The 13,794-nt window shown below is 42.7% G+C and overlaps 1 protein-coding gene across 2 annotated transcripts in view; it reads left to right on the top strand.

Moving 5' to 3' along the window:
• Positions 1-12,939, top strand: part of sfswap (splicing factor SWAP) — a 41,890-nt gene extending 28,951 nt beyond the window's left edge. For both annotated transcript variants that reach the window (XM_053411132.1, XM_053411133.1), the window contains 5 exons: positions 828-1,228; positions 2,736-2,870; positions 3,307-3,447; positions 6,404-6,476; positions 12,210-12,939. In XM_053411132.1, the coding sequence (XP_053267107.1) occupies positions 828-1,228; positions 2,736-2,870; positions 3,307-3,447; positions 6,404-6,476; positions 12,210-12,275 (816 nt within the window). In that variant the 3' untranslated portion in view covers positions 12,276-12,939. The remainder of the gene's footprint in view (positions 1-827; positions 1,229-2,735; positions 2,871-3,306; positions 3,448-6,403; positions 6,477-12,209) is intronic.
• The last annotated feature ends 855 nt before the right edge of the window (positions 12,940-13,794 follow it).

A 13,794-nucleotide genomic window follows, 5' to 3' on the forward strand; every position in this document is an offset into this window, starting at 1 on the left:
CAGCAGAACAATCTAATGCGAGCCGACAGACCCACACTGGGGTAATTAGAGGCACTTTGCCACTGACAGTTGTAACTCAGTGTGTAGCCAGATGGCTGCACTGTGTTGTATAACCCGCACCATCTTTTAATCAGCTGAGTAAGGAAAGAATGAGTAATAATTTCCCATGAGACCAGGGGACTTTGAATCTCCCTGAGCCGTCCACTTATGATCCCATCCCTCTTTTAGCACTTTTAATGTCTTAAAAATAAGTTTTCCTGATGTCCATTTTTTTCCACCACTTTTACCTCTTTTCTACTCCGTATCGAAAAGATAAGATAACTTTTATTTGTTCTGTTGGATTATTAATCAAAGTATGGAAATATGTGTGACAATGTTTGGCGAGGTTTAGGAGTGAATGTCTCACTGGAAATCAAATGTCAGTTATTCTTTGAACCATTTCGAGCAAATGAAGTGTCATTTAACTTTTTCTTCAACATGTTAGTTGGATTATTCTCTAACAAGGGACCCGGGGGATTAAGCATGAATACATCTCTTTATTCCCTCAACCTTGTGCATCACCTGCGTCTCCTTAAGTGGCCGGGCCCCCATATTGATTGTCCGCAGATGCACAGAGATAATAAGCATTTGGGAAAGTGTGCAATGTCCCTAATGGCAAAAGGGGGCGACACTGACTGTTTAATTCAATCAATACATTATTTATGTTCTTTTTTTATCTTTGAACCAATTAAAACAGAGAAGATCCAGCATCCATAGTTGTCTGTAAAAAACGAGGCCCACACTGATGTTTCTTTGTTCTGTCCTCTTCATTCTCCCTTTGTCTCTAGATGCAAGAAGCCCTCTCTGTTCTGTCTGACCTTGCGCTGCCTCATCCTTCCTCCACACCACCTGCGTGTCTTCAGGATCAAAAGCCTCCCAAGGAGAGCCATGGATCCCATCGCAGCAGGGAGGCGCCGACCTCCTCATCCTCCCACAGAGGATCAGACCGAGACAGGGATAGGGACAGAGATAGAGACAGGGACAGTCACAGAGATAGGGACCGGGACAGAGGGAGGGAAAGGGATCGGGACAGAGAGCGGGAAAGGGATAAAGATAGGAATAGAGATCGAGACAGGAACAAAGGCAGGGACAAAGAGAAAAAGAAGAAAAAACACAAGCGGAGGTCAAGGTCAAGATCAAAGAACCGACACGCCCTCCCTACTGCCTACAAGAAAGGCCGCCGGTCCCGGTAAGACGTCATGCACACTCCCCTTTCTCACTCATTCACAACTGTCAGTGGAAGTGGAACAGTTGAGAATCTCAGCAAAAACATGTCGTTTTTGTCCTACATGACCATACGTTCACAATACCATATTTATTTACATCCATCTTGAACAAGTTAGGTTGGATACTAATTACATCTGAACTTTTTTTCAGATTTAGTTTAAGAAATGAGGACTTTAGAGAAATAATATCACAATTTTCTCACAGAAGTAGTTTGTAAAGTATTCATCAATTAATGCAACATGTAAATATAACAGCCGGTGTTGCAAGTAAACCAAAATGAATCCAATTTTCCTCCTAAAGACTCACTCACTTCACATATCCATGGTTGTTCTGAAAGATAAAATTCTGTTTCTTTCTGTACGTGAATCCAAGCCTTTCAATTTCCACAGACAATAAAAGAAATATGAGTGTCCTACTTAAAGAAGCCAGTCTGTGATTGCTGCTGTTAAAGGCTTGATACGTTTAATGTGACAGGCTGAGAACATGATTATGAATCACCCTCTGTTTGCCATTCCACTTCAGCTGAAGATGTCGTGCATAACGCACTTCAATCATAGGCAGAAAAAACATTAATGGAAATAAATGGTTCCTTCTGACCTTTCACTTGTTTCTATTTCTGCCGCTATGCTTTCTTTCCCTCTTCCTGCCTCTCCAAAAAGAGACTGAGAGGAACTAATGCACAGAAGAAATGCACACCCTGAAGAGGAAGAGAAGAACATATGAGAACATTTAAAGAAAGGTTTTAAAAGGGTCGAGAGACAGTTATTAAGATGGAAGTGCTTTATTTTTGCCATTTACCTGTCAGGCTGAATTGAACAATATCGACCAGACAGCTTTGTTTTGCCTCCACCGCACTGACTGATTTCCCTTCACTTGTTTGTCTTGGCTGGTTTTGTTTCTATAAAATAAATAGAATTTCCTTCGCTAACCCACTTTTTCATGTTTTTTAAATTGCATGCATGCTCTGCACATGAGCCAGTGGGAGAAATTAATTTAGCTGTGCCCTTTCTGGAAGGAAATCTGAGAATTGCGTTAATCTCTTACATAACCATTAATATTTAATACTGTTTTCTTTTCAGGTTCATTTAGAAAAACACCATTTACATATTAACCGCCTGTGTGATATAGTTATAAAACAAAGTAATTTACACACTTATGGCCTAGTTGCTTAGTACTTTCTTGTATAGTCACTTTTATATTATACAAACTAAATGTGCTCTTATAACTGCCTTAATGTGAACTGGGCCACATTGAGGTGCTTAGATAGTCCAATTGAACTTATTCACACTTTCTTTTAATCCTCATTGGCTCTTTGGTGTCTCTTCCATACTATCGCTGTTCTCTTCTCACTCTCTTTCCTTCATCTTCTCTTCTTTTTTCATTTCAAATGCTTCTTCCGAGGTTTGCCTCCTGTAATTGAAAGGCTTCCCGCCGTCTCACACCTCCTCTGTCTGTCCTCGTCTGGCCAGGTCCCGTTCCCACTCCCCGGGGAGAAGAGAAAAGAAGGGCAGCTCATCAGAGAGGAGACGTGAGGAGAAGGAGCGGGAGCGCCATCATCCCAGCAGCAGCAGCTCCGGCGTACCCAGGGGGCATTCGAAATCCAGGTAATGCTAACAGCAGGTGTCACCAGCCTGTGATCAGAGGGGGAGTTACGGGTCGGCGCATACAGCACCAAATGTGCTTTTTTTTTTTTACACCTGTCAAGGCAACGAGGGGCTTTGCCATTTGTCACAGTCTTTAATGTTTGATGCTTTCATTATTTTTTTCTCTAACCTAGTTGAAAACTGCTGATACTATGTGTGCATTTGCGTCGGCTTTACAACATATGACAAGATACTTAAACCCAAGTGACCCCTGAAGGAAGCTGCGATAGGCAGCTTCCACCTGGATGAATTTAAATCCAATCAGAGCTTTTGCTGAATACGCGAGCGCTGCCTTCAGAACATGTCCCCTTGATACACTGTGTATTGAGTATTGTTGCTGTCTGAATAGGAAATATTTCAACTCCTGCTTACTTCTGTCTCGCTTGGTACCTCTCAGGTCACCTTCTGAAAAGAAGAAGCGCCTCTTGTCGTCATCGGGTCAGACGCAAACTTTGGGTTCCTCTCTCTCTCCGTATAACTCACCCGGCAGAGTTTTATCCCAATCGGCTAGCCCCGCCTCCAGCCTAACCCACTCAAGGTAACCCTGTTATATATTTTCTTGGTGTTCACATGTGAAGTATGTAGAAGGTGATTGTCTTGGTGAGACTTGTCTGGGTAGAGCACGGAGGAGGCAGGATAAGACGAATATATTCCACTGCACAAGGCACAGAGTCAAAATCCCCAAAACTCTTGGATCTGGTATTTCCAAGTTGATCTTTTCGAAACAGAAGCCAGACTGACTCCAATTATTATCCTCTCTGTTTAGAACTCTTGCTCTAAATATGTTTCTCCTGTTATTTTTGTCCAAAAAATGATTGTAGCTTAGCAACCATTAACTGGAGACCTGTAAAGGTTTGGATTCCTCCACGTGTTCCACTTGCTCATGAAGCTGAATTAGCAATAAGCCTAAGCATTTGAAGAGTTTAAGAGGTTGTTTAAGATCAAACGTGTTCAGACTGGTTTAGAGTGTTTTGTGTTGTTTTTTTTGTCTGCTTTAACAAGAGCTGCTTGGTGCTACTACATCAGAGTGTCAGGAAACAAAGCAGCTCTGTCTTGCTCTTTATTGGATTTGGGAAAATTTACACTCCAGTAACCTCAGCCAAGCACGTTACCCAAGGTAAGCCTTAAAGGAGAACATACCGTTTGAAAATAGAAACAGTATGAACTAAATCTAACCTCATTTAGATCTCAAGTACAAACAAACCTTCTCAGCCACAGCCCTGTAGCTTGGGATTTAGTGTATAGCATCATTTTAAGACCCTTTTAAAGGTTTCTCCTTTTTATCAAATTTAATCCAGCCAAAGAGGCAGTCTAATTTGTATCCGTTTGTAATGTATGCCATCAGTATAAACAAGATGTGCGGAAAAAACAACTGTAATTCCATCTTTGTGAATATGAAAGTGGGTAAAACAAAGCTTGGGTCCTGTCACTGGCGTCGGAGGAATTCTAAATCCAGTAAGGATGGAAGATACTTATTTTAAAGAGCCAGTGATAGATTGGCCCGGAGCCAACGTCTTTCAGCTTCAAGGTCTTAAAGCACCAACATAATCTCCTCTGGTGTCTGGGCGTTGTTGGTTTGCTGCTTAAAATATATCCAAAAAAGAAAATAAAGATTTTATACATCAGTCTTTGAATGGTGCCGGGCACAATGCGGAGTCACGTGGACAAAAAGAATGAAGTCATGGTTTATTCATTCCTCGCCCTCCTCTCCCGTTCGGTCCCCAGATAAAACACACATCCATTGTACAAATGGATTCTCAAGTAGAGCGGACCATTTGTAACACCAGACCATTATGAATAAAAAAAAAACACCATTCCATTTTTATGAATTCAAAAAGAAATCACTGTCATGTCGACAAACATGACAAGAAAAATGGTCCCTGGTTTACTGAAGGAGATGAGCTGTAATTAATTCTTTCACTTTCTGCTTATTTTCTAATGTAATAGCATTTTCCTAGGAAAGGAACTTTTACTTTCCCTCTGCACCGTCATGTCCGAGGCCATTTACGTTTTTTTAACTTGTCGATTCTTCCTTCCTCATTATCGTGAGTCTCAGAATGTAAAATCTAAACTTGCAGTCAAAGTAAAACTGAATAGATTTTGGTGGTCAGAGTTCAAGGTCACCGACTTCACGTCTGTCCCATTATTTCCCACACGTCCATTTGCCGTTCTTCTTATTCCTCTGAGAGTCTGGAGGCAATCCCAGGCTGACACTGGGCGAGAGGAGGGTGCAGATGTCACAGGTGCTGACATATAAAGACAAACAACCATTCGCACTCACATTCACAGCCACAAGCGCTTTAGAGCCACCAGGTAAAATCACCACCTCTTGTAAGTGCATGTCTTTGAGAAACCCAGAGGAAACCGACCCAGTCACGTTAACGACATGCAAATCCCATACAAACCAGTGCTAATGACCGCAGGGACACCTGGTGCAAATTTCATCGTCCACTGGGACTCCAGGGTTTTGTGGTCAAAGGTCACTGTGACCCTGCAAAACACATTTTTGGCCTGAGTTCAATAATATATACGCAAGCTACACATTTCACACAATTGTCTAATAGAATAAATATCATGAGGTTTTATATCCAAAAGGTCAAAGGCCAGCTTCATGGTCATTACTCATTGCCATGACTCAGGCACATTAGGGGAGATTGTGACTTTACATCCTGAAACTTGACGTTTGCCGTCTGCATACAACAGCAATCCGATAATTCCAGTGGGGTATTTTAGCTTTTTGTTGCTTGTATGTATTGAATTATCTTTTCCCTCAGGTGCCAGATAAGCGGAATCATTCCTGGAGATTTATTATTGTGCGTTTACTGTGTTAACAGAAGTTCTGCATCACCTGCGTAGGCGGCGCACAAATAAACCATGTGAATGGATGTGAGCTGGTTTGTGGCAGTTTCAGGTTTTGCTGTCGACTTTCTGCAAAGAATGGACCCACGGAAGCATCATATAATAATCCCATGTTTTATTTTTACACAAAATTGACTGACATAGACGCAGGATAATATTTCCTGTGTAGGAGTGATGCCTGAAAACTCTGCAGCATCCATCTGTTCTGCAGTTTCCTTTCACCTGTTGTGTTCAATCAACTAGATGCTCACGCGTTTGTCTATTTTAAAAGTCCTTTGATAAATAATGAAATGTTAGATGCTGGTGAGATTAAAAGCTTCAGACGGAATCATGAAGTTGAATTTGAGGCCGATAATCTTGGCACCTTCCGCTGTTTGTCTACATGATTACACGCTCGGCTGCGTCTGACAGTGTTGACGTGATAGTTGTGGTTTTTTCCGTTTGTGTATTTGAGTTTTCGCAGGTCAGGTTTCTCTCTTACCTCTCACTCCTTCCCCCTCTCCCTCCTCCGCTCCCCAGGCCTGACCAGCTTTGAACTTTTCAGAAGACATCATAAATACTGTATGTCCTCTTCTGTTTTCATGATTGGCTTTCTGCCTCCTCTCCCTTTTTTTTTTTTTGTCTCCTCCTCACAGGGATGGTTCTCAGGAGAAAGACAAGACGGTGTCCTCATCCATAGTATCCTCTGTTCAGTCCAAAATAACTCAGGTACTTTCTTTGTTTTTTTTAAATCCCAGATGCTTCTGATGTCAAACTTAACAGCCGAGCCGGTAAAAGCAAAGAGTGCTGTTCTGTTTCCACCATGCATATGGAAAGGACACGCAACAAATATCTGTTTTTAAATACATCCTGCTTAAGAAGCATTTAATACATTTTTATCCCATCAGGAAATTCTTCATCATGCCATATAGATTTGTATAATACACTCAGACCTTAAAGTTTCTTCGGATCTCACACTTTACAACAAAAAAAGACAGTCGCATGTGATTCTTCAACATCTCGTTCCAAAACCCTGAGCTTCACTGTTCAGCAGCAACCGGCTGCGTTGCTTTTTGCTTCAGGAGCTGGTCCACGGGGATTTGATCCCATTCAGCCACGAGAGCGTGAGCGAGGTCGGCTGCTGACGAAGGTGGGCGATGAGGTCTCGCTCGCAGTCAGTGTTCCGAAATTAAATCTAAAGGTGTTCAAGGGGGTTGAGGCCATGTTGAAACAGGAAAGGGCCCTTCACTGACTGTTGCCATAAAGTTGGAAGGACACTTTAGTCGAAAAGTGTTCTCACGCCTATAGTTTGTTTGAGGAGTTTTTAAACAGGTTTTTAGTTGGTTCCGCTTTGTTTTTCACACAGAATCACAAATGCTGCAAATACTGCAAACCCCATGAGAAGGTCTACTCTCCTTATTGTTCATATGTGTGTGGGCAGGAGCAAGAAATTAATTAAGGAAGAAGGTTCATCATTCTGGACACGTGTGAGAGAAACATTGCACCAAAATTTCAAGAAGATTTTCATTCGCTCATAACCGTGGTTGTTATCTGGGCAATATCCAAGAGTCTTGGTTTAGGGCAATTGTACCTGATTTAACCTGACTAGAAACAAGCAATTATTCCTTTATATTCCAGTATTTCTGTATGTTTTAGCTTTAAGACTTGCTTTAGAAATGTTGTTCCAGTATCTCTAACCTGGGGTAGACATGTGTAGTGTTGCTAGACTCTTAGCAAAGACCCAGAATAACAATTTGAACCTTTCTCGGTGGAAAAATCCTCATTAAATAAACACCGTAAATGCAGTTGCCTTTTAAGATAACATTGAAGCCACAGCTGCTGTGACGCAGCTGGTGGAGACGATCCATTGAGCCGATTCCAGTTTTTGTAATTACTTTACTCTCCTACATTCACAAACATGGGGCCCAGGTTGAGAAACACCAAATACAAAAATGTTCTCCTTTAATAGAAACATAGATATCTGACCCAAACAATGAGAAACGGCTCCAGACAAAAAGTACACAGAAGCATTCAAGCTTGTCCACATACTTTTGTCCTTTTTATAGTGTATTATAATGTAATGACCGGGTTGTACAAATGTGACAGTTGAAATGAAGCTAAGTGGTATGTTGAACACCATGTTCCCCATTTGGCTCACAACGCCGGGAATAATGTGTCTGAATAAATGTTACACACTCATTAGTCTCACTGTAACCTCACACACACCTCACCAATGAAGTCTGACCCGCGGTGCACGTTCTCCCCGGTTGCATCTGCAATGTCCAATTTATCACTGCTTTCACAAATGCACCACAATCACATGCATGCACACGCACAAATGTTCTGTGAGGAGAAGCTGCAGAACGACTAGAAAAAGGCTAAAACACCGAATGGATTTAAGGGAGAGAGAAAACACTGGATCATTAGAGTCTTAAAAACCTGCTTGTCTTTATTTTGTATTTGTTGGTGTTTGTGTCACTACAGTTAAAAGCTGTCAATACTAATCTGAGCTGCAAGTCAATGCTCCAGCAGATGGAAATCACAAACTCCTTTTTCTTAATTCTATTTTTAACTGCTGTGGAAACACGGAGAAAACATTTCCGTTAAATGTTCAAACTCAATTACCTTGATTTTTCCAAACGCCTTTAATCAGTTGGAAGTAGAAAGACATTTCCCCGCAGCCGTCTCGACTTAAAGTTCTTCATTAGTTTATTTGATCAAATATTCCAAAATATCTGAGCTCCTCATTTCCAGTGATGCAATATTTTCTCTGCTATCGATTCTCATGCAACCAGTCTGCAACTACATGTGGGTGTAGATCCCAGTGTGTCGGTGTACACAGCAAATGTGACTTTAGTAATATTCTGCAAGTAAATATTTTATTAACATATATTAAAAGAGCATTTAGAAGTACAACCAAAAAATACCAAGACGCCGAATTTACAGAGGCTGCAGTGAATCCAAGAAGCTAATGGGATCAGTGTGTGAACGCAGGATCTGGATCATAGTTCCTTGTGTGTGTGTGTGTGTGTGTGTGTGTGTGTGTGTGTGTGTGTGTGTGTGTGTGTGTGTGTGTGTGTGTGTGTGTGTGTGTGTGTGTGTGTGTGTGTGTGTGTGTGTGTGTGTGTGTGTGTGTGTGTGTGTGTGTGTGTGTGTGTGTGTGTGTGTGTGTGTGTGTGTGTGTGTGTGTGTGTGTGTGTGTGTGAATCCCGTTGAGTTTCCCTCCTGACGCTTCTCTCAAACCAAAAAACATGTTGATTTCTTTCTCTCTCATTAGCGCTCACAAACAAACAAACAAGATCTCTTCCTCTCCCGCCTTCATCCCAACAAACAAACAAAAGCAGCCCCCCCCCCCCCCCCCCACCCGAAAAACACTGTGTTCACCCGCCGTCGCTTCACTACCTCTAACTTCTTATGCCCCATCTGTGATGTTTTACAAACACATCTTGAATAATTCAGCACATCCTCATCTGCCTAATGGCCTCCTCTTTCCTGAGGGTGCTCGGTCGCTACTTGCCTCATCCCGTCTCTTATTCTCCTAATGTTTGTCTTTGTTTTTCCGTCTTCTGTCTCCTCTCCTTCTCCGCCGTGTGTTTGATGTGGCGTGCTCTACCTAGTGCTCTTTGAGAGGAGCTCTTAGACCTGTAACGGGGCTAAAAAGAGAACGTTCGAGGAGAACTTATCCGAAGCGAGAGTGCGGGAATGTGCGAGTTGCAGACGGAGAGAAGGCTCCAGGTGTTGCGTAGCTCACTCGGGACATTCCTAACAGTGTAGTGAAGTGTAATCCTGTGAAGTCGAGTGAGGGGATGTTTGCAGCTAGCAGCGAGTGTGTGAAATTTCCTCCCAAGTGTGCGCTGCAGTTTGCTTTTGAACTGGTTAGGAACTCCTGTAATTTTTAGCCTGGGATGAGACAATGTAAGTATCAGTAAGTGTTGGAGGAAGTGGGGGTGGAAGCTGCACAAATTACTCTTGAGGTTAATTGCGTTTCCTTCTCAGGCCATCACTGGTGCCTGGGTCTCCATGATAAGCCCTTCCTAGTTTTTATCTAAAGTTTCCTATGTTGCTACACAAACTTTTAAATTGCATGAACACCAGCGTGTCATCTTCTAAGTGACACGGCTGCTCAATTTGGAAACTCCAAAAGCTGCCAGTGAGTCAAGCTGCAGAGGAGAAGCAGGTGGACTTCCTGTTGCATTGTGGGCTTTTCATATCCAGCCCTCAGTTCGTTCATGTCTGTGACAGAGTCGGTCATTTCAAATAAGTAGAACAGCACTCGGTGGAGAGCGCTCCTCCTCCGCTAGGGCCCAGCACTCCCATTAAATTTAATCAAACCTGATGGCTAACACAACAATGCAGATAATGAAATCTTAATCTCCATTGTGGGAGAATGGTGCGTTGATGAAAAGACAAACCAAATTAATTCAAATTATCTCAGCGAAGCATTGTTGGTGGCTTAAGCTTCGGAGCCTTGTTTTTCACCATTATAATGGCTGGAAAACCCTACTCTCCAATGAAACATTATTTAAATCTGCTGGAGACAGATTTATATTTGGATTGGCACCAAATTGCACAAATGTAAAGACAGCAGCCCCCTAAATATGCATGATTCTTCTCTTATCAATTTCCATGCATTATTTTCTGGGATCTATGTAAATAACATAAAAAAAAAATGCTTTTAATGTGACAATAGAGTGAAAAACAAATTCTGAATCCATTTCCAATCCTGCTAACAAACAAACCAATGGAAACCTTGGTGGTGATAATAAGTAAACATTTAAATTACAGTACGTTTACAAGTGAAATGAACCACATCTGATTTAAAAGAATTACTCTGTCTCTGATTGGTGCACAGTAAGTAGTTTCTTTTTAAATCTAAACTTTATTTAATGTTTTACAGAAGGTTGAATGATGAAGAATATTTAGTTTTACATCCTTTGTGTTTTTGAACTCTGTAAATGAGCTTCCCCCTCTTTAAGATTCATGATGTAACCCTCACTGGCTTCCCTGTGGGTGAGACAGCTGTATTGTAACTCTGGATGTAATTCTTTGCTGCTCTTTCATTCGCCACTTGGTGCTAACAAGAATTCAGCTGTTCTTTGAGCGTCTGTCCACTGAGTTGATGATAATTTGGAGTATTGCTTGTCACAGTGTGTGTCTGTGTTTTCAGTAATAACAATGGTTTGAGAGAGAAACCGCTTCTGAGTGATTTGATGTGACAGCCCCCTTCCCTCTGTGATTACAGCTGTTAATTTGTCTCATCTGTCAGTGAAGCTCAAGGGTGAATATTTGTCCGTGCTTGTTTGGATCACTCTTGGGAGGCAAATTAATTCTTCCCATTCAGCAGTGTAAGCGTTCGCCCCCTGGTCAGCAAGAAATCTACACGTCTACCTCCAGAGGGAGGGAGAGGAAAGTGAAATCCTTAATCTGCACTTAATACATTTAAAAACAGCTTTCATTTGACTGACGGAGCACAAACCTACACCAATGTCATTCAATCCTACTCGTTGGTTCTGTAAGTGGAAAGGAGGAGGTCTGAAATGTGTCAACTAGAACGGCCAATGGTCAATGGTCTGAAAAAATGCGACAGTCGACTTTTTGCAGAAAAATTAACTTCGGTTATAATAAAAGTATCAAGGAAAACACAAATCAATATCTTAACCTGCATCTGCACCGTCACACATTTAATGGTTTAATCCCAGTCCCCCATCCCTCCACCAATTCAGGATGAGATTGGTTTTTGGAGAGCGCAGGACCCAAGCCAAGGCTAATGCTCCGTCTCGCCGTGTTAGTTTCTTCCAAACGCTTTCTCTCTGTTCAGTAGTTTTTGCGTAAAGATCCTTCAGGAGTCAACACAACAGCTCAAACAAAGAGCCGGCAGCTGAATAGTGAAGTGCACATTGGGGAGTTGATTCCAATCGGAAGCAGCTTTACCAAAAGTTCTCTGACACGACAGAGAGTAATTAGACTTAATCATAACAGAAATGTTTATTAGTTGCGGCGCAGCAGTACACTTGTAATAATAACAGCAGAGAGTGAACCACATCACTTTCATTTGTTATTCCAATAAATAACAATAAGATCGAAGGTTTTTCCCTCGATAATTTCCACTCAACCTTTTCGTGGCTGTGCTTTTATTGCTTTTTTAGAAGAAGTATAAATAGATGATTTTGAGTTGAACCAGGACTCAGAGAACCTTCACCAGCTTCTGCAGGATTTAGAGCCAACAGCTCACACAGCCTGATGCAAACAGCCCTCAGGGCCTCATCAGGTTGGCAGCCGCTCTCCTTCCCCAGCCGGTGGTGGTGTTTTACCCTCAGGCGCTCGACAGCGTGCCCGTGTTATCGGTTCTGAACACCCACGCTCCTCACACCCGTGGTCCTCCAAACCCACAGCGCTTATATTCTACTTTGAGTTCATTTGATGTCACACATTCCTACAACTTGTTTTCTCCTCTGTTTTCAGGATCTCATGGCCAAAGTGAGAGCCATGCTGGCCACCTCCAAGACCTTCCAAGCCCCCAATTCCTAAAGAGGACACAGGCTTCCTATTCGACACGGCCACCCTCGGCCAATCAGCGAGCGGCGTTCTCCGGCTTCTTGGGAGATTAACGTGATCTGGATCTGTCTCCGCCGTGTTCCTGGATTCATAATTTTATCTTGATTTGAGCACCGACAGATTCGGGTCGGGCTGTGTCTTCTTCTGCGGGGTCGCTCGAGTGCAGCGAAGGAGCTCGTCCAGGTGAAACATCTGGTTCATCTGCCGGGAGATCACGTCGACAGAGCTTTGAGCGGAGGCTTCAACAATACTAATGTTATTTTGCATCCCGTTTGAAGACGCTTCTCCTTCCTCCCACGTGCTGACAGCCATTCTTTGCAGTATTAGCTGAGGCTGCTGGAGGTCTGTACTCTCTCCTTCTATGAAGGGCTGCTTTGTTTTGATCACTTCATTTCCATCCTCCCTCATCTGCTATTCTCCCCGCTGCCGTCTTCCCTCTTATTCTCCTCCCCCAGCTGTCGTCTCTCTCCAGCACCTCACCCGTCTAACTCCGAGAAGCTGTTTTAAATTTTTATTCTGCCCCTCAAACTGTCTAGTACGTGGCCTTCTATTTCTGTTCCTGGTTTGTACCGTAATGAATTTATTGCAGAGCTACTTTCTAATGCAAACGGTAAATAAAGTTTCAAACGTGATTTACGCCGTGGCTCCGTCTCCTTGTTTCCTTCTTCACCTTGATGGACTCCTCTGTGTCGTAATGTTCAAATCCCCCCCCCCACCCCGCACTCCTTCTCCTCACTGTCCTTCACTGATAAGATGGAAGAAATTATGTTTACTGGCCCCAAACCTTCACCTCCATGGACGGCGCCAAGTTGAGTGTCCCAGCCGATAAACCTGACAAAAATCTGACATTTGATCTGCCCGATATCCTGCAGGTGTCCACTGATACTGCCTGAGCCGGTGCCTGCGACTCGGCACAGGCAAACCGGGGGAACAGAACTTGTCGGTAGATTCCTGCTCGATTGACCTCAGGCAGAGAACGAGCTCATAAAAGATTAAATGTTCAGAAAGATAACACTTTTAAAGCCATACAGGGCCTTGAAGGAATCAATAAAATGCCCAAATCAATTAGAAATAAACAGGCAACCGATGAAAGACACTAAAGGAAGTGAAATGTGTTTTTGGCAGATAGAGCATCAGTAAGCAAGTCCTCTCTGTGCTCTCAGCCAATCAGATGTAAGTCTCAGCTATCAATCATTACAATTCACCCTGTCTTTAAAGCATCAAATAACTCAAACTTACTGAGAATATTTGCACTTGAACAAACATCTGTGGAATAAGCATCACCTAAAACGACAGAGACCATCCTTGAGGTAAATTGATGTGTTGTAGTTTGGTCCGTGTCCCTTCCACTAACATGGAGGAGACGGGGGTTCACGACCCACAATGCAGCCAGACATCAGACACTAATCTCCATGTTAACCTGATTCCACCCGTCAGCCTCCTGCAGCGAGAGGTTCACACCGAGCTCAACCGTCTCCTCTCTTCTCTTCAC

This window comes from Pleuronectes platessa, chromosome 19 (assembly GCF_947347685.1).
Source record: "Pleuronectes platessa chromosome 19, fPlePla1.1, whole genome shotgun sequence".
In the NCBI taxonomy this organism is placed as follows: domain Eukaryota; kingdom Metazoa; phylum Chordata; class Actinopteri; order Pleuronectiformes; family Pleuronectidae; genus Pleuronectes; species Pleuronectes platessa.